This window comes from Mastigoproctus giganteus, chromosome 8, assembly GCF_048544385.1.
Source record: "Mastigoproctus giganteus isolate SK-2022 chromosome 8, ASM4854438v1, whole genome shotgun sequence".
In the NCBI taxonomy this organism is placed as follows: domain Eukaryota; kingdom Metazoa; phylum Arthropoda; class Arachnida; order Uropygi; family Thelyphonidae; genus Mastigoproctus; species Mastigoproctus giganteus.
This window is the reverse complement of record NC_143582.1, coordinates 114,217,106-114,239,241: the sequence shown is the minus strand read 5'-3', so window position 1 is coordinate 114,239,241 and position 22,136 is coordinate 114,217,106. Positions and strand designations below refer to the sequence as shown.

General features: G+C 37.9%; 1 protein-coding gene across 1 annotated transcript in view; it reads left to right on the top strand.

Moving 5' to 3' along the window:
* Epg5 (ectopic P-granules autophagy protein 5) overlaps window positions 1-22,136 on the top strand; it is a 1,526,775-nt gene that overhangs the window by 741,496 nt on the left and 763,143 nt on the right. Inside the window, exon 28 of the mRNA XM_090380318.1 lies at window positions 22,035-22,125. Coding sequence (XP_090236444.1) covers window positions 22,035-22,125 — 91 coding nt within the window. The remainder of the gene's footprint in view (window positions 1-22,034; window positions 22,126-22,136) is intronic.

The following is a 22,136-nucleotide window of genomic DNA, read 5'->3' as shown; positions in this document are numbered from 1 at the left end:
TTATTTATTTTTTTTTTTTTTGGCTGATGCTGCATAAGCTTGCTTTCTTGCATCAAATGCCTCTACTAATGCTAAAATGCTAATGCTAATATAAATTTACATCACAAAATTCAAATAGATATAGCCAGTACAAGGTTAGCTACTCTAACCTAGTTAAACTGAAACAAAAACTGATAGAGATACATAAAAGCTTCATCATTACGCCAGTAGATAAAGCATCAAAAACCTATGCTTTTATTTGCAGAGCATTTTATCCACACACCTTGAGAACTGAACTTAACTCCAGCAGCACAAACAAACATATATACAGTTCCTGCAATATTATTACAAAGAAACTTATAACAAAAAATTAAAAGTGAACATTAGTAATTACAGTCTGCCATATATATATACTGATGAAGATGTTGAAGAAATGTACACTGAAATTGAGAGTCTTTTAGATGAGCAGAAAACCCACTACACTATTATTATGGGGGACTTCAATGCTAAGGTTGGAAAAAGACAAAACAGTGCAGAAAGTGGAACTATAGGAAATTTTGAAATTGGTGAAAGAAACGAAAGAGGTGAAAGACTTGTGGAATTTGCAGAATCTCAAGGATTGTCAGTAATGAACACTTTTTTCAAGAAAAGGTTAAACAGAAAGTAGACATGGAAGAGTCCAAATGGATTAACAACTAATGAAATCAACTTCATCCTCACTAACAGAAGATATATCGTGAATGATGTTACCATCCTGAATAAGGTAAATGTTGGAAGTGATCACATAATGATAAGATGTACACGATATAGATGTAGGAAAGGAAAAAACTGACTCGAGTAAATAATACAAAGGTCTTTGAGATAACAGAAGAGGAGAAAAAACAGTATGTACTGGAACTTAAGAACAAGTTTGAGCTTCTGCAGACTGCTCAGGACCAAGATATCGACGAGGAATATTACAACTTTCTGAAAGTGATAAAGCCCAAGAAACCTATAGGGAAAAAGAAATCCAAAGAAGAAAAAATTAGTCAAGAAACACTTGTTATGATGAACCAGAGGCGACAAATGAAGAGCAAGATAAACACTGTTTTTGTATATAGTGGTAGGGAATTCAAATTTTTTAATTGAGGTAGTTAGGTAGCTCTAACATATAATTTAGAGTAATACGCTTCACTGTTTCTATTAGATAGCGTAGTATTGACATTTAATTAATTTAATTTATTGATTTTATTAATTTAAAGTATCATGCCCCAAACTAGAGCAGCAAAGCAATGGGCACAAAGTGGCAGGAGTGCTGTGACTCGGGGGAGAACTGGGGGGGGGGATTCTCCAACGCATCACAGCCTAAAAAAATGTGCAACTTGTGAATTTTTGCTGAACTCTCTGGAACGGAACATGATATTGCCATGGGGGATGTCTTTGTGTGAGCGCGATGTAAGGAGTGTAAGGAAATCAGGCGACAACTCAGCGTTGTTATGGGCCTATATGAGAGTTTGAAGGACAGGGTGGATGCCCTTGAAAGATCTAAATTGAGGGGCCCATCGGGCTCTCAGCTGCCCACGTCAACGCCAGAGCTTGCACTTGGTCATCACGCAACACAGCGGCAACCACCAAGGCAGAATGTACTGGTCCCACAGGAACTAGTAGTTGTTGGTGACTCTATTGTCAGGGAAACGGGAAACATGCTTTGTAAAAAGGATAGGTGGAACAGGACCAGGGTATGTCTGCCAGGGGCAAAGGTTGATGACGTTGTAGAGCGGATATCATCTTTTAAGGGCACAAAAGGTGATATAGTTGTACATGTTGGCACTAATGATATTAGGAGTAGGAGACCGGCAGAATGACTTAACAAGTACAGGTCAATGTTGAACAAAAGCCGAGAATTAGGGTTGAATTTGAAAGTGTTTGCAATTCTGCCCAGACACGATAGGAGGGAGTATATGATGAGAGCCTTGTCGATCAATTCGGCCCTGGAAAGAATGTGCAAGCTCAAGGGGTAGAATTTTTTTCAGCCTGGACTGTACTTGTTAACAGGAGAGACTGCTTCTATAGGGATGGGATACACTTAAATAGAAAGAGTACAAGAATATTTGCTGATGCTTTCAAGGCAGTGTTAGGTGGGTCGGAAAACTGATAGCATGGGGGGGGATACACGGACTAATAGTGTAACAGTAGCCGTAGGCAGAGGTGAAGGTGATTCTTGCATAACTTCTATTAGAATAAGTAGCGACCTGGAGCATGGGGTGTTGGGGGTTTCAGGGACGGATGGCAGTCATCCTGAAATAGGTGGGTATATGGGATGTGTTAGGGTAACTAAGAATAGGAGTAGGAGCATGTATGCTTGCATGTATACCAATACTAGAAGTATAGTAAATAAATTTGATGAATTTGAAGTGTTGGTCAAGACATCAAAGGCGGATATTGTTGGGATACCAGAGACGTGGTGTCACACAGATATAAGGAATGCTGAACTGGAATTTGGGGAGTACAATGTGTACAGACAGGATAGAAAGGGAGGTGGTGTTATGCTGTTAATTAAGAAAAAACATAAAATCAAAAGAAGTGCATCCAGTTGATACAGATGAACCGTGCACTATTGAGTCTGTTTGGTGTGACATAAGCACTGCGAAAGCAAAAATAAGAGTAGGAGTGTGTTATAGGCCTAATGACTCGAACGAGTACAATGAACAGTTGTACAGAGAAATAGTGGGCTAGTAAATTGGAATGTCTTATAATGGGGGATTTTAACTTCCCACATATTGACTGGAACTTGTGGGTTGGTCACTCACACACTAGACAGACTTTTGTGGATTTATTGGATGATTGTTTTCTGCAGCAGCATGTTCGAGAGGCAACCAGGGAAAGTAATACTCTTGATCTGGTTATCAGCAGTGATGATTTGTGTATTAAGAATTTGCAGATAAAGGAACCACTAGGTGGCAGTGATCACAGTGTACTGATGTGGGATTTACTTAAAGATTTAATTACCCTTTCCAAAAACCCTTTCCTTTACCCCCATCAGGGGTAAAGGAAAGGGTTTTTGCTTCCGTAAAGGTGAGTACAGTGCTCTCCGACAGTTTTTAAATTCTGTACAGGGGATCAACTGACGATGTTACCAACAGTAAATTCTAAGTGGGAAGCGTTCAAGGAATTAATCGTGGAAGCTACTAAAATTTTCATACCTTTTAAGAAATATTGTTCAAGGTTTAGGCTTAAATGGTTATCTAATGAACTAATGAGACTCGTAATAGAGAAGAAAATGCATGGGATGCATATAAATTATTAAGCGACTCAGAAAGCCTATGGCAGATATAAGCTAGTCTGTAATAAGGTGACAAAGGAGGTTAGGTAGGTGAAGGCAGATTACAAGAAATCCTTGGCAAAAGATGCTAAGAAAAACAGCAAGGATTTCTTTACTTATATAAACTCTAAAAGGAAGGGGATGAATCTGATTGGTCCACTTGACATCGATGGTTCGACTGTTGATGATCCTGCTCAGATAGCAAACAAACTGAATGAGTATTTTGCATCTACATTCACACATGAGGAATAATCAAGGTTTGAAAATGGCAGAAGGTTATCAAATTGTAGAAGGATACTTAATGATTTTGGAATAACTGAAAGCAAAGTGGAGGAGAAATTGTTGAAGTTAAACATAAGAAAAGCACCTGGGGTGGATGGGATCTATCCAGTTATATTAAACGAGGCGGCAAAGCAACTAAGCAAACTCTTAGCCATAATTATGAGAGCGTCCTTGGACTCAGGGGTGGTTCCCACGGACTGGAGATGTGCAAATGTATCCCCAATTCACAAAAGGGGATCGAAGGGTGACACCAGTAATTACGGACCAGTTTAACTTCTGTTCCTGGTAAAATAATGGAGTCACTGGTTAAAGATGCATTGCAGGATCATCTAGACAAGACTGCAGCAATAATTGAAACACAGCATGGGTTTGTTAAGGGAAAGTCTTGTCTGACAAATTTGATAGGGTATTATGATGTGGTTACAAAGGAACTGGATGCAAAAAATAATTTTGATATCATATATTTGGATTTCAGGAAAGCTTTTGACACTTTTGTGCATGGAAGACTATTATACAAATTGGAGCAGAATCGTATTAAGGGTAAGTTGCTACAATGGATAAAAGGATGTTGTTTAAGTGGGAGAAGACAGAGGGTGGTGATCAGTGGGTGCTGCTCTTCGTGGACTAATGTTATTAGTGGAGTCCCACAGTGTTCGGTGTTAGGTCCACTGTTGTTTTGTTTATTTATCAATGATATTGATGAAGGTATATCAGGCTTAATGTCGAAGTTTGCAGATGGTACAAATTTTGGCAGGGTTGTTAATGACAGTAATGGCAGTGTGCTACTGCAACAGGATCTAGATAATTTGGGCAGATGGGCTAAGAAGTGGCAACTGAAGTTTAACCTTGACAAATGCAAAGTACTGCATATGGGTAGAAGTAACCTCAGAGAAACGTACCAACTGTGTGGTACTACACTTAAGGTGGTAGAAAATGAAAAAGACCTGGGCGTAATTGTGCAGTCAGATATGAAGTTTTCTGAGCAATGCAGACAGGCTGCCAGGGCAGGTCATGGGGTTTTGTCAATGATATATAGGAATTTTGCTAGCAGGGAAAAGGAGGTGATTATCCCTCTGTATAAGGCAATGGTCAGGCCACGTCTTGAGTACTGCGTACAGGTCTGGAGGCCACATTTTAGGAAGGATGTAGATTTACTTGAGCGTGTACAGAGAAGGGCAACAAAATTGGTGAGGGGAATGAAGGGATCCTCTTACCAAGAGAGGCTTAAGTTCTGCAAATTGTAGTGCCTGGAGACTAGGCACCTACACAGTGATCTCATTGAGGTGTATATGGCCTTCAATGCGTTCAGCACGCTGAATTCTGATGGGATTCTTTCACTTGTTCAGATAAGAACCTAAGGGGGCATAATTCAAATTAAGGAAAGACAGATGTAGAATAGATGTGCGGAAATTTGCCTTTAGCCAGCGGGTGGTTAATTGCTGGAACAAACTTCCATCTGTCGTTGTGGAAGTTGATAGGTTGAATAAATTTAAGGAGGAACTGGACAGGCATTTGGAGGGAATGGTGTGATTTTTTTTTTTTTTTTGGCTGATGCTGCATAAGCTCATACACTTGCTTTCTTGCATCACATGCCACTACTTCTACTACTACTGCTACTGACAAGGAGAAAATTGAGTATACTGAGTTATGCAAAGCCATTAGAACTACAGAAAGACAAATGATACTGAAACTGAAGAATAGCGATGGTGTACTTATAAATAGTAGAGAAGGTATAATTGAAATAGCAGAAGACTACCATAGAGAATTATACCTGGAGCGAGGGAATGATGCTAGCAGTGGGGAAGATGGATCGCAAATTAGCAACACATACGACATACCCAATATTCTTCCTGCATTGAAGAAAATGAAAAATCAGAAAGCTCCGGGTGAAAATGAAGTTACTGTAGAGTTGTTAAAATTGGGAGGAAGGGACATGGCACAAAAACTGGCAAGACTCTTCACAAAATCATTAGAAAAGGTGTGATGCCTAAGGAGTGGAATAATGCAATCATAGTTTTGCTGCATAAGAAAGGAGATAAATCAGAAATTGGAAATTATAGACCAATTAGCTTGATCCCACATCTACAAGTTGTTCACAAGGGTCATTACTAACAGATTAGAAAGAATACTTGGTGAGAATCAACCGAAAGAGGAAGCTTGCTCTAGGACAGGATTGTCAACTATGGATCACTTGCATGTAATATCACAGCTAATGGAGAAAGCAAATGAATATAAAGCACCATTATGCATGGCATTTGTGGATTATGAAAAGGCATTTGACTCCATACAGCTTAAGGCAATGTTTCGGGCACTGGAAAGACAAGGCATAGATACCTTATATATTATGATTTTGAAGAAAATATATGAGAACACTACCTCCTTTATTAGACTAGACAAAGACAGTAGCAAATTTAAAATCGAGAAAGGAGTTCGACAAGGAGACACAATATCTCCGAAGCTGTTTACTGCTGCCCTTGAGGAAGCTTTCAGAAGATTAGACGGGTCGCAGAAAGGAGTCAATGTGAAAGGAGAATACCTAAACCATTTACGATTTGCAGATGACATTGTGGTCATAAGCCACTATCCTAAAGAATCAGAGGAAAATCTTAATCAATTATGCACAGTTAGTAAGGATTTTGGACTAAAGATGAATATGGCTAAAACAAAAGTAATGATGAACAAGTATGCCACAGAAAGGACATAATGATTGAAGGAGCAGTAATCATATACTTATTTGGGACAAGTTATTAGCTGTAATAATGATAAATGGCTGGAAGTCATGAGAAGAATAAATTTTGAATGGATAGCATTCAGGAAATATAGTCACATACTGAAGAGCAATATCCCAGTTTGTCTGAAACGTAAAATAATGAACCAATATATACTCCCCACCATGACTTGTGGAAGTGAAACTTGGGCACTCACCAAAAGAATGGAAGAGAAACTGAGAATTACACAGCGAAGAATGGAACGAATTATATTGGGATTCAGACTGCTAGATAAGAACTGAAACACATGGATTAGGCAGCAAACTCAAGTAAAGGACATTCTTATCAAAACTAAAGGACTAAAATGGTCTTGGGCAGGACACATAGCTCGAAGACATGATGACAGATGGACTAAGACAATAACAGAATGGTACCCAAGAGGAGCTAGAAGAAATCCTGAAGAAGGAAGACAATGTCGGAGATGGATAGATGAAATTCATGAGTTTGTGGGTAGTAAATGGATGGCCATTGCACAAAACAGAAGGAACTGGAAAGTTGCTGGAGAGGCCTTCATCCTGCAGTGGATTGAAAATGGCTGATGATGATATATATACTTCCTTCCAAAATTCCATAAAAACCCATAGGATTCAGATTTATAACCTTGTGCAAGAATAGTTATGCACACAAACCGGGCAGAACTCTTGAATGTCTACTACAACCCTTGTTACATCATACCAAATAGCAGAATTATAGGCAACAACCTACCAGTATTAAAATCCTTACAGAATAACAACATTTCCAGTATACAAATGTTTGACTTCCATAGTTTGTTTACCAGTATTAACCAAACCAAGATAAAAACAGTGCTTAAAGATATATACACAGAATATAACATGCAATACCACCTACCGGACCAACTTAGTGAACCTATGTATCTCCAATAACTTTGTATATGATGGCACGACTATATCAAGAAATTAATGGAACACCTATGGGAAGTCCTGCTTCATGCATAATACCAAATCTATATCTATATTGGTCTGAAACCTCATTTCCACAGGAACTTAACATCTACAGATATATAGACGACCTCACAGTAATTAATGCCCAAACTTCATCATAGAATATGGACACTTATACTCCAATGAGCTCAAACTAGAAAAAACAAATAACAAAGATACCATAGCCAATTTCCTGGATCTTGAAATTACGGTAATAAACATCAAAGCTACCATCAACCTGTACAACAAACATGATGCATTTAATTTTAAAATAGTCAACCTCGTACAGTGTCATTCCAATATATCTAAAGGAGTGCATGCCAATGTTATATTAGCACAAAGCATCAGGATAGCAACCATCTGAGGCAATAAGGAAATAACATCAACAACATCAGAATGCGATACAAAAAACTGATAAACAACCTTTTTCCTTTGGCTTATCTCCGCTACCACTTCTGTAAAGCCCTTAACATCATCAAACATAAAAAACTATGGGCTGTCAATATAGACAACCTAATCAGCCATAATTGATGACAAAAGCCCATATCCACCAAGTTTGTAAATATAGTATAAATAATACACTTGGCCTCTGTGGTGTCTTACAACTTAGTAAACCTGTACCCACCAATTGGCCAATTACAGTGTATTAACCATGTGTATATTTATACTTGTTTTAAATTTAACTTTAATTTTACATTATCTATCTATCATGTTATTATCCTTACTCACACAGCTGACTTTAAATACATGATGTACACACTTCCAGACATTCATTCAGGGTCCTATCTGTAGGAATGGGATTTGCAACCCTGAACTACCCGAGCCCATCTTTTTACCTCTACTTCATTCACCGTTCTGCTTTACTTTTCCTACTTCTTATGTCCGTGAGCCATTAGTCTTACGAACGAAATAGCGAGATACTACCGTCTTCCTTCACCCAGTCTATTTTTCGCCTTAACAAAGTTTAGCAGCTTTTCACCGCTACTTGGTAAACTTTTATATCTCTCAACTATCCTGAGCTGTTTGTGCACCCTGTATTTAACAGCATTCATCATCAGATATATTGTTTCAATTTATACATCCAGCTAGCTTACAGACACTATAACATTTTTTGTTTTCCCCTTATTTCTAATGCTACGAACCGCTAGTGAACCTATACATAAATATACTGGCATGCCGTCATCTTGTTCATTTTCAGTCTTACAAGGTAATGGTAAGTTCCTTTCGTCTTGCCTATTCCTACATTTTAGTATAATTACATCAGTTTTTCAATTATTTTGTTTGCTTGCTTCTGTAACGTCATCCATGATATGTATGACCTACTAATAATAATTATAATTAGATTTTTTTTTCACAACTTATTAGACCTTATTCTAGCCGGAAAATTTAAAATTGCATGTGCCACATGTGCACCGTAGTATACAGATCATGTCAGAAACAGAAACAAGTACATTGCCATCTTGTAATTTCGGTGGATGACTTCTGATGAAATCACTGAAATTGTGAAAAACACTGCAGTGTTGTCTTATTTTGGTTGCTTTTTCATATCTTATTTTAATTTTTGCCAACTATCTGTCTCTTATTCATATCTTACTTGGTCACTTCATCCTACCATATATCACTACATTTCTTATCCATTTCGTTGAATTCACTTCTCGTGTATACTGTAGATTCATAGGAATAAACAAAATATCTTCTTCACACTTTCTTCATACCATAAAATATATATATATATATACAGGGTGTCTCAAAAATATTGGTACAAACGTTTAGGGGAGGTAGGTAACATCCCATAACTGGAAATGTCACGGGGAAAGTAGTAGCAGAGGCACAAGAAGCAGAAATGACACAAGACAGTAATTAGTGGCAAACATTTATTTGACATAATATTAACAATGGAGTATGAGATGGATGCATTTCATGATGTTACAACAGATGCTCGAAGGTTCCACCATGAGACGCAATGCATGCGTGACACCGACGCAGCATGGATTGGCGGACACTGTCAAACACACCTGGAGTTTCTTTGACAGTAGCAGCAGCACAGACGAGTCTCGCCACAAGATCCGTTTCCGTCTCCACAGGCGATTCATATATGATAGATTTGAGGGGCCCCCACAGAAAGAAATTAAGGCTCGATAAATCAGGTGAGCGTCCACCACGGCCAATCCATTGATGCCCAAAACGCCTGTTCAATTGGTCACGAAGACACCTTCAATAGTGGGCAGGCGCCCAGTCATGTTGAAACCAAATGTTGCATCTCACATTTGTTGGAACATCATCAAGTAACTCTGGTAAAACCTGTTCAAGAAAGATCTGATATTTAGCGGAGTTCATGCCGGATGGTAACAGGTATGGGCCAACTAAGCAGTCTCCGACCAATACCTACCCACACATTTATTGCAAAGCGATGTTGTGCCGCATGGGGGTGCACACCGTGTGGGCCCTCTGCTAATCCATTCACTAGGTGCATGTCTGCCAGCTCACAGTTCGTATATCGATGCATGCTCTTCGTGCGGTGACTACTGCTTGAATGAGTAACCCAGCAATTTTCCCTCTCGCGAACTGATGAACAGCGCCGTGTACCGACTTACAGTGACGTTTCCGGTTATGGGTTCCTATGCGATTCACATTCCTTTAGACGTTACCTACCTCCCCTAAACATTTGTACCAATATTTTTGAGACACCCTGTATATGTATATATTTATATATAGACAAATGTATTTGATCAGTGTATTGAGTAGGGATGCTGACCTGTCAAGGTCAGCATCCCTACTCAATACACTGATTGCTTGACACCCTATTGCTGACCTTGACAGGAATTGATAATTACAATGGAATGAATTAAGTATTACTTCAAAGTAAAAGCAGATTACCTGAAAATAAATAATAAAATTAAGATTAACTGAAAAATAACATGATATTAATAAAATAATACTTAATGCTGTAGGTCCTAAGATTTTAACTGTCTTCATGGGTGTCGGCAGTGAAAAGGCAAAGGAACCACAGCAATAAGCAAGGTCTCTGTTTCTGTTATGATGTATACGTACAAAACGTGTACACCATAGCCGATCCAACAGAGACTAAAAAGGAAGGAATAACAAGAATATAATAATTCAAAAATAAATAAAAATAAAATGTGGAATTATGCTAAAATAAATTTGATAAATTCTAAGAAAAAATGAGCGAAAGTTTGAAAGAACGCAAAATGCCCAGTTTGAAATTTAAACAACGTAAACTTAAGATGAAAGAATAAAGTCAACTTTTTACAACTTAATGTAGGATCAGACCGAAGTCTGTGAAATTAGTGTAGCAAACAATTGGTCTGTATTGGAGACCAAAGAAATGAGCCGATAGTTCTCTATATATAGTTCCCTTTATGGTTCAGCTACACTGCTAATTTCACTGACTCCGATCTGATCGGAGACAGTAGGTATGATCCTACAGTCAAAATCTGGCTATTTTTTCATCTTCAGTTTACTTTGTTTAAATTTCAAACTGGGAATTTTGCCTTCTTTCAAACTATTACTCATTTTTTCTTAGACAATTTATCGGTTTTATTTTAGCACAAAAATAAAATTTTGTGCTAAAATGGGGGAAAAAATCCTGCGAAAGGTCAAAAAACTTTTTTTTTTTTGCCTTTTGCTGGATGAAATAAGCTTTGGCTCTCAGTCTCTTGATTGTGTTTTGGGAAAAAAATCCCAAAAGAATCCCAGAAGAATAGATCTTCCCTAGACCTCATGACAAAAGCTGAATCAATCATAAGAAATGCATTCATAAGAAATCAACATCTCGCCTTGATCTAGAGAAGCCTTTTGATACCACATGGCAATACGGCATCCTAAGAGATCTCCATTCTATTCATATGAGAGGGCATTTACCTTATTTTATCCAAAGCTTCCATCAACACAGACCTTTCCAAGTTAGGTACTGGCAGGTTTTATCTCAAACATATATACAAGAAGGAGGAGTCCCACAGGGCTCTATTCTTAGTGCCACTCTGTTCTCACTACGAATAAACAATATAATAAACCACATTCCAAACACCGTTGACTCATATCTCTATGCGGATGACCTTACCATATCCTGCTATTCTCAGAATATGAACTATATCGAGAGGCATTTACAAATATCCATAAACAACATTGAATTATGGATGGCACAAAATGTATACAGACTATCAAGCCACAGATCTACAGCCATACATTCCTGCACAAAGCACAGAATGCATCCTGAACCTGTTTCACTTGGCCAATCACCCTCTACCAATCATGAAGAGTATTTGTGTCCTAGGGCTAATTTTTGATAAGAAATTGAACTCCAGGAGCACATAACATATCTGAGAACCACTTGTGCAAAGAAAATGAATATTAATAAAATAGTAAGAGGAGTTTACCTGAATATAGTACGTAGAACACTTCCGTATGATACCCTCCAGAAATTAAAACGGAAAAACCGAAAAAATTGACAACTTACCGGTACATTAGAGTAAAATATAAATAATTAAATAATCAATTTAACACAATTCAAATCAATTAAAAACAATTAAAAATCAAATTAACGCAATTAAAAGAATCTAACGAAAATATTCAAAACGATTTTCCTTCCTGAAGCTGACAACGCTTTTCGACCGTATGTCGTGATCACCGGAATATAAATTACTGAATAGGGGTGAGTATAAAACTTAAATAGGGATTATTTGTCATCGCGCATGCGCGAAAAGGTCCACGCATCGGAGATCAAATATGGCCGCCAAACATTAACAGAATTCTCGTGTAATTTAATTTCAACAGTTTCTGCAATTAATAGTCGCGTATAATTACGTTGAATGTTAAGTTTTTTGTCCTTGTTAAATAAAAAAGTATGTTTTTCGTTAATGGCATGAAAGGCTAATTCTGACGCTGCTGAACGAGAAGCATGAACTGAGGCTTCATGTTGATTTACAAGAATATTAAGAGAAAATTGCGTCGAACCTTGGTAAGACGAGCCGCAATCACCGCAAGAAATGTTGTATACCAGATCATTAATTTGTGTTGCGAACGCGGAAAGAACCGAGCGATTGTTCAGTATAGTGTGTAACTTCCGTATTGGCCTTGCTACAATTTTAAATTCAGTATCTTTAAAGAATCTGTTAAGCTGTTTGTGCCACTGTTCAACATATGGGACAGAAATAAAGTATTTTTTGATATTACTATTGTTGATTGGTGTAGTATTTTGTATCCTATCCTTAGCTTGTACCCTAATTTGGTTTATTGTGGTAATGGAATACAGGATCGAAAAGGTGTAAAATGTATATGCTCAATCGTTGAGAGATAGATCTCTGACATTAAGCCACTCAGGCTCAAACCCATTGGTAATCCAAAAATTTTTTTGTACACCTTGTCTCGAAAGGTGATGTAGTTGGCCTCAACTAACAGTTTAATTAAGTGAAAAATTTCCTTAATAGGTAGCTTCGTATAATTAATTGGTGTCGAGTTTTTATTTAACATATCCCAAATAATATCTAATGTGTATTCAACGTTTACATTCATATATAACGAGGTAACATCTACTGAGAATAAATTATTACAGCTCTGATTCATACTATCTAAATGAAATGAATATACTCCAGGTTATCTCCAGTACATCTTGGGGTGCAGATTGTTATACCCTGCTCCACTTATATAAGTCCCTAATTAGATCTTGACTAGACTACGGAGCACCTGTTTATGACTCATCCAAGGCAATCAGCTTATCCCGTCTTGCGCCCATCCAACATTCTTCTCTTAGGATAGCCCTAGGTGCATATAGAACATCACCAGTTCGAAGTCTTTATGTTGAGGCTCACAAACCTCCACTTTACATCAGAAGAAAGATGTTGCTGATGAATTACTCAGTTAAAATTAAAAGCCTTCGTACTCATCCTGTTTGGCCACTCCTGCATGATCCTCAGTTGAAAACCCACTATGCAAATAAACCCAGAACAATTCGGCCTGCTGGTATCAAACTGAAAATTCCAGCAGAAAGCTGGAACATCCAGTTTGATAATATCCTCCGAGAATCAAAAGATCCAGATCCCCCATCACACTTTCTTCTAATGAATACTTTGAGCAATGGGATAAAGTTTCCACAGCAAAGATTAACATCCAACAACTACATTATGCTCATACACAAAAGTACCCCCAATTCACCAAGATCTATACTGATGGTTCAAAGTCTGTCAATCAAGTGGGTGCAGCTGCTGTCTTCCCTAATTCAAGTGTCTCATTTCACTTATAACCGAATGTAGCAGTTATACTGCTGAGCTTCATGCCATTAAGCTTGCTCTGAAAAATATCTGACTGCTGTCAATAAATAAAAGCAACAATTTATATGCTGATTCACAAAGTGCTATTTTATCTTTGAAAGACACTTCCTCTCCTAACAATTCTTTATTAAAACACATAAGACATAAGCTGATGTAGCTTCGTGAGCATCAGAAAACTGTTATCTTTTCTTGGATCCCTGGCCACATTGGTATTCCAGGAAATGAATGTTCAGATGATCAATGTTCAGAGGAGTCGGAGAACGAGGGTAGCTTGTGCGGACGTACATTTCTGCCGCTCCTGGAAGAGAGAAGTTTTTTCAGATTTATTTTCTGTTTTATTAGCTTAAATTGGCATATTAACTTATTTTCTAGAGTAGTTTTATATTCTTATTTACGATACTTAGATTAAAGTAACTTAGATAGAGATTTTGTAGGTATTACTTAGTATCGGAAAGGGTATCAAATCCACGTGTTTACCGTTCGTAAATAGCCGCCATTGTTACGCGATACAAAATATCTCGAAATAGATAGCATAAGCTTAATATAGTATAGTATAGTACATAATATTGTCAATTAATCAGATAATTAATCTTGTTGAACTTCATTGTCAATTAAATTGTACTTTTAAGTATACATATAACGACTTGAGTTACATAACATAAATAATTAGTAAAAAATAAATAATTAATACTTAACTTGATACGGAAGTTATATAAAGGGATTTCGTAGATAACACTCGATACTGAAACATAACTATAGCGTTATAACTGTGTTGAGATGTAAGTTTAGGGTTTTAATTTTGTACTGAAATTGAAATTTTATTGAAATTAAATCGAAATCATGACTCTGACCAGAGCAGCAAAGCAAAAGGCTCAAGCTAATGGGACTGCTGTAGCTCAGGGAAGAACTGAGGGGGACAGTTGCCCTCTGAATCACAGCCTATTAAAATGCACTACTTGCTTGATATTTGTGGAGGAGTCAGGTACGGGACATGATACTGCCATGGGGGATGTCTTTGTGTGTGCGCGATGCAAGGAGTGTAAGGAAATCAGGCGACAACTCAGCATTGTTATGGGCCTATATGAGAGCTTAAAGGACAGGGTGGATGCCCTCGAAGGATTAAAAGTGAGGGGCCCATCAAGCTCTCAGCTGCCCACACCAATGCCAGAGCTTGCAATTGGTCATCGCGCAACACAGCGGCAGCCCCCAAGGCAGAATGCTCTGGTCCCAAAGGAACTAGTAGTTGTTGGTGACACTGTTTCCCGTTTCCCTGACAGGGAAACTGGAAACATGCTTTGTAAAAAGGATAGGTGGAACAGGCCCAGGGTATGTCTGCCAGGGGCAAAGGTTGATGACGTTGTAGAGCGGATATCATCTTTTAACACAAAAGGTGATATAGTTTTACACGGTGGCACTAATGATATTAAGAGTAGGAGACCGGCGGAATTACTTAACAAGTACAGGTCACTGTTGAAAAAAAGCCGTGAATTAGGGTTGAATTTGAAAGTGTCTGCAATTCTGCCCAGACACGATAGGAGGGAGTATATGATGAGAGCCCTGTCGATCAATTCGGCCCTGGAAGGATTGTGCAAGGCTCAAGGGGTAGAATTTTTTTCAGCCTGGTCTGTACTTGTTAACAGGAAAGACTGCCTCTACAGGGATGGGATACACTTAAATAGAAAGGGTGCAAGAATGTTTGCTGATGCTATCGAGGCAGTGTTAGGTGGGTCGGAAAACTGCTAGCTTGGGGGGATACAAGGACTAATAGATTAACAGTAGCCACTGGCAGAGGTGAAAGTGATTCTTGCACTGCTTCTATTGGAATGAACCGCAGCCTGGAAAATAAGATGGAGGATATTTCAGAGACTGCTGGGAATCATTGGGGTACAAATAAACACATAGGTTGTGTTAGGTTAGCTAAGAAAAAGAACAGGTGCATGTATACTTACGTGCTAGAGAATCTTGTAATAACTGAGAGTAAAGTGGTGGAGAAATTGTTGAAGATAAATACAAGAAAGGCACCTGGGGTGGATGGGATCTATCCAGTTATATTAAAGGAAGTAGCAAAGGAAGTAAGCAAACCCTTAGCCATAATTATGAGAGCTTCCTTGGACTCAGGGGAAGTACTCATGGACTGGAGATGTGCAAATGTGACCGCAATTCACAAAGGAGGATCAAAGGGCAACACAAGTAATTATAGACCTGTTAGTTTAACTTATGTTCCTGGATAATTAATGGAGGCACTGGTTAAAGAAGCACTGCAGGATCATCTAGACAAGACTTCAGTTATAGCTCAGACACAGCATGGTTTTGTTAAGGGGAAGTCTTGCCTGACCAATTTGATTGGATACTATGATGCAGTCACAAAAGAACTGGATGCAGTTCCTTTGATATTATATACTTGGATCTTAGAAAGGCTTTTGATACTGTTGCACATGGAAGAAATTTGCCTCCAATGCCACAGTGCTGCACAAATTGGAGCACTGTGGCATTGGAGGCAAATTGCTGCTATGGATAAAGGGGTGGTTGAGGGGGAGAAGACAGAGAGTGGTAATCAATGGACACTGCTCATCGTGGACTAATGTTCCTAATGTTATTAGTGGTCCCTCGGGGTTCAGTATTGGGTACATTATTGTTTTCTGTATTTATAAATGATATTGATGATGGTATATCAAGCTTAATGTCCAAGTTTGCAGACGATACGAAGGTTGGCAGGGTTGTCAAGGACACTACTGACACTATGCTACTGCAACAGGATCTGGAAAGGTTGAGCAGATGGGCTCAGAGGTGGCAAATGAAGTTTAACATTGACAAATGTAAAGTACTACATATGGGAAATAGCAACCGCAGAGCAACGTATGAACTCTGTGGTACTACACTGACATTGGTAGAGAATGAAAGGGACCTGGGGGTGGTTGTGCAGGCAGATATGGAGTTTTCTGACAGTGCAGACGGGCTGCAAGAGTAGCTCATGGTGTATTGTCGATGATATATAGGAATTTTTTTAGCAGGGATAAGGAGGTGATTATTCCCTTGTATAAGGCAATGGTCGGGCCCCACCTAGAGTATTGTATACGGGTCTGGAGGCCTCATTTCAAGAAGGATGTAGAGATGCTGGAACGAGTACAGAGAAGGGCAACAAGATTAGTGAATGGAACAAAGGGGTGCTCTTACGAAGAAAGGCTTAAGTTTTGCAAATTACAGTGTCTGGAGACTAGGCACCGACGAGGTAATCTGATAGAGGTGTATAAAGCCTTGAATGGTTTGAGCATGCTCAATGCTGATGGGATTCTTCCTCTTGCTCAGAATAATCACCTGAGAGGGCATAAATTCAAATTGAGAAAAGACAGATGTAGGATAGACGTGAGGAAATTTGCCTTTAGCCAGGTGGCGGTTGGTTGGTAGAATAGACTTCTATCCCTTGTCGTGGAAGTTGATAGCCTAAATAAGTTTAAGGGTCAGCTGGACAGGTGTTTCGAACGAACAGAGGGGTGAAGTGGAAGTTGTTATTTTTTTTTTTTTTCTTTTTCTTCTTTTTTTTGGCTGATGCTGCATAAGCTTGCTTTCTTGCATCAAATGCCTCTACTAATGCTAATGATACTGCAAAGCATACTTCCAACATAGCCTCAACAAAGATCTAATCCCATATTATGGTTATAGACAATATACGGAGAACATGAATGGAACAATAGACACTTCTGTGGAAAATGCAAACAAATAACAAGCTATTTCAAATAAAGGCCGAACTTTAATTATGGTCTTCTAGCCTTTGTAAAAATAGAAAAGAAAAAGTAATCTTAGCTAGAACTCGTATAGGTCACACTCACCTCACACATCTCTATCTGCTTACAGATAACGATCCTTTGCAGTGTGCGCACTGCTCGCAACCACTTACGGTAAAACTATACTCCTTAAATGCGAATTGTTCAGCTATGCGCGACAAATGTCTTTTAATTTCATTTCAGATCTACAACGACCTGTCTCTCTCTCTCTGAATAGCATAATAGGTAAAGAAGCAAATCTCTCTGAATTCTTTTTCTATTTAAAACAAATTCAAATGTATGACCATTTCTAACTGCTATGCAAGCAGTTCTTATATGTAAATTCAATTGATTTGGGAAGCACAATATGGCCCAAGTTGCCCTTGCGCCAGAAAATACAACAACAACAACAACAACAACAACAACTCAGAATTATTTTTTTTTTTGGCTTGTGCAGCAAAAGCCCCAGGATTTCTTTCACCATATAGCTAATAATGATAATAATAATACAGGGATAATAATAATAATAATGTCTGCAATTATAGTACACCAACCATTATAAACTTCTATTGAAATAAAATAAATTAAAATTGTTAATAATAATAAGATAAAATAAGTTAACTGAGCATATAACTTCGGAGCTGTGTGCTTGCCAGACATGCTGTTTGCAACTACCAGGGCGGAGGTTGCACACAGTGAGTCAAAGGTTATGGATTCCATTCCTATGAGATCCTTAACCTTTGGGTCATATACGAAATAAAATGCCCGGATTACAGGGAATATTATGTTAGTTTAAATATCGTATGAACGAGCATATCAGTGTTATAAAGACCGTGGATTATGGGACGTCTCAGGTGCAGAGCATTTTAGGGGAGAACCATCAAATTTCTCCTGACAAAGCTGTTATCACTTACCTGTCACACAGATTTTAGAAAGGATGTAAAGTTGCTAGAATGAGTATAGAGAAGGGCAACAAGGCTGGTGAAGGGAACGAAGGTGTGCTCTTATGAAGAAAGGCTTAAGATCTGAAAATTGCAGCTTCTGGAGACTAAGCACTTGCGAGGCGATCTGATTGAGGTGTATACGGCCTTGAATGGATTGAGCAGGCTCAGTGCTGATGGGATTCTTCCTCTTGCTCAGATTACAAACCCGAGGGGGCATAGATTCAAACTGAGGAAAGACAGTTGTAGAATAGATGTGCAGAAGTTTTCCTTTAACCAGTGGGTATTTGATTGCTGGAACAAACTGCCATCTGTTATTTTGGAAGTTGATAGCTTAAATAAATTCAAGGTAGAACTAGACAAACATTTGGAACAAATAGATCAGTGAAATCGGAAGGTTTTTTTTTTTTTTTTTTTTCCTTTGATGCTGTATAAGCTTGCTTTCTTGCATCATTTGTCTCTACTAATGCTAATGCTATAAATGTGTACGTGGGGTCATATATAAGATAAAATGCCCGGATTACGGGGAGTGTTATGTTGGTGTAAAGATCGTATGAAGGAGCATATCAGTGGGATAAAGGCCGTGGATTATGGGAGGTCTGTTGTGGCAGAGCATTTATGGGAGGAGAACCATGAAATCTCTCATGACGAAGCTGTTATTGTTGACTAGTCACAGATTTTGGCATCGAAAGTGGCTCGAGAGCTTGCAAATTTGCTTCTCTGAGCGTAACACTATTAATAGAGACAGGGGAGTCCGTATTCATTCCCTCTTCAAAGCTGTGGTTCTTGGACAGGGTGAATGATTTGGCCTGGCACGCTCCTGAGCCATTTTCGGTTCCAGTGCACATATGGAGAGTTTTGCCCATGCTCTCATGGAAACATGCTGTGCACCGTGAGCTGCTGATATTTAAGGATGTACTGTACATTAATCTTTACTGTTGATAAAGGAGGCTTCTGCCTCTGAAAGCTCTGGTGTTTTTTTGCTTTTATCCTGTGATCTACATTTTTTTATTTTATTGTATATATTTTATTTTTTTGTACAGATAGTGTATCTTATTTTATCAGTTTTATCTGGCTTAATTATAATATTCATTTTACTTATTTTACCTTATTATTATTACTAACAATTTTAATTTATTTATTTCAATAGAAGTTTATAACTGTTGGTGAAGTTGTTGCCCTTCTCTGTACTCATTCTAGCGACTCTACAACCTTCCTAAAATGAATCCTCCAGACCCGTACATAGTACTCAAGGCTGCCCATCTGCACTGCTCAGAGAACTTCATAACCGAGTGCAAAATTACCCCCAGGTCTTTTTCATTCTCCACCTCCCTGAGTGTAGTACCACACAGTTGGTATGTTTCTTTAAGATTACTTCTACCCATATGCAGTACTTTGCATTTGTCAATATTTAACTTCAGTTGCCACTTCTCAGCCCATCTACCTAACTGTTCTAGATCCTGTTGCAGTAGCATAGTGTCTTTACTCTTATTAACAACACTGCTAACCTTTGTATCATCTGCAAACTTTTACATTAAGCCTGATATACCTTCAACGATATCGTTATTACATACCCAAAACAAAAATGGGCTAATAACATTAGTCCATATGGAGCAGTGTCCATTTATTACCACTCTCTGCCGTCTCCCACTCAATCATCCCTTTATCCATTGCAGAAACTTGCCCTTAATGCCATACCAGTTGTATTTGTAAAGCAATCTTCCATGTGCAACAGTATCAAAAGCTTTCCTGAAATCTAAGTATATGATATCAAAATTATTTTTTGCATCCAGTTCCTTTGTGACCACATCATAGTATCCAATAAAATTGGTCAGACAAGACTCTTCCCCTTAACAAACCCACACAGTGTCTGAACTATTACTGCATCCTTGTCTAGGTGATCCTGCATCACTTCTTTAACCAGTTACTCTATTATTTTTCCTGGAACAGTTGTTAAACTAACAGATCTATAATTATTTGCATCACACTTTGTGAATTGGGGAAACATTTGCACATCTCCAGTCAATGGAAACCTCCCCTGAATGTAATGATTCTGTCATAATTATGACTTAGGGTTTGCTTACTTCCCTCACTGCCTCCTTCAATATAACTGGATATATTCCATCTGCCCCAGTGCCTTTTTTATGTTTAACTTCAACATCTTCTCCTCCACTTTGCTCTCCTTTATTACAAAATCATTTAGCTCCCTATTAGAGTTTAATGAACTTCTTCTGTCCTCCCCTTCCTTTCCGAATTCCTCATGTGTTAATGCAGATGTAAAATACTCATTCAGTTTGTTAGCTATCTGAGCAGGATCATCAACAGTTGAATCACCAACATCAAGTGGACCAACCAGTATAAAATAGATGGATGCCTGTTCCAGTGATCAACCACCCATTGGTTGAAGGCAAACTTCTGCACATCTAGCCTGCATCTATTCTTCCTCAGCTTAAATTTATGCACTCTCATGTGCCTCAGCAAGTAGTAGTAGTGGCATATGATGCAAGAAAGCAAGTGTATGTATGAGCTTATGCAGCATCAGCCAAAAAAAAAGGCTAAGAGGAAGAATGCCATTCACATTCAGCTTGCTCAATCTATTCCAGGTCTTCCAACACCTCAGTTAGATCACCTCATAGGTGCCTACTCTCTTGATGCTGCAATTTGTTGAACTTATGTCTTTCTTTGCAATAGAAACCCTTTGGTCCCCTCATCAATGTCATTGCCCTTCTCTGCACCCATTCTAGCAGATTTACATCCTTTCTAAAGTGAGGCCTCCGGACCTGTATATAAATACTTTTGATGCAGCCTAACCATGACCTTGTACAAATGAATAATCACCTCGTTATCCCTACTAGCAAAATTTCTGTGTATCATTGACAAAACCAAATGAGTTTTCCTGGCAGCACTTCTGAACTTCTTAGAGAATTTCATATTTGACTGCACAATTACCTCCATGTATTTTTCGTTTTCTACTCTCCTGAGTGTAGTTCGACATATTATAAGTTACTCTGAGATTACTGCTACCCATATGCAGTAACTTGCATTTGTCAATGTTCAACTTCAACTGCCATTTCTCAGCTCATCGACCTAATTTTTCTAATTCTTGTTTCAGTAAATACCATCATTACTGTCATTAACCACCCTGGCATCGTTTGCATCATCTTAAAACTTTGACATTAAGCCTGATATACCTTCATCAGTATCATTAATAAATATTGAAAACAACTGAACTCTGGAGAACTCCACGAAGAGCTGTGCCCATTGATAACCAGTAATCATGATTTGATGTTTTTAAAATTTTAAAAAGGACAAATTTATATTATTCCATTTAGCCCATTTTGATACATATCATATTTTATTAAATATTTATTTATATATTATGCTATATTGATTTATTTATTTATTATGCTATATTGATTTATTTATTTATTATGCTATATTGATTTATTTATTTTACATGTTATATTTAACATATTATAACTTTTTATTTACTATTTGAATTTAAGGGGGAGAAAAAAACTGTTATTCGAAAAAAATGAACAAACAAACAAGCAAACCAGATTTATTCTGGCAGCTCTAAATTGGAGACCAAAAAAAAAAACACACACAAACAATTTTTTTTTTCCCCATCTCTTTTAGCCCGAAAACTCTCTAAACATCTGATCTTGTGTCTTTAATTTAACTAACTTTAATTCACTTTATTATTTAATCCACTTTATATTTTTCCTTTCAATAACTTTCTTTTAGATAATTTTTAATTCTTATTTCAATTAGGAATTTTGGTGAACAGATGTGTAGATTAAAAGAATTAGATGAGAGGTATATCAACTTAATTACAGATCAGTATATCAATGTGAAGAAAATGGTAAGGCTAAG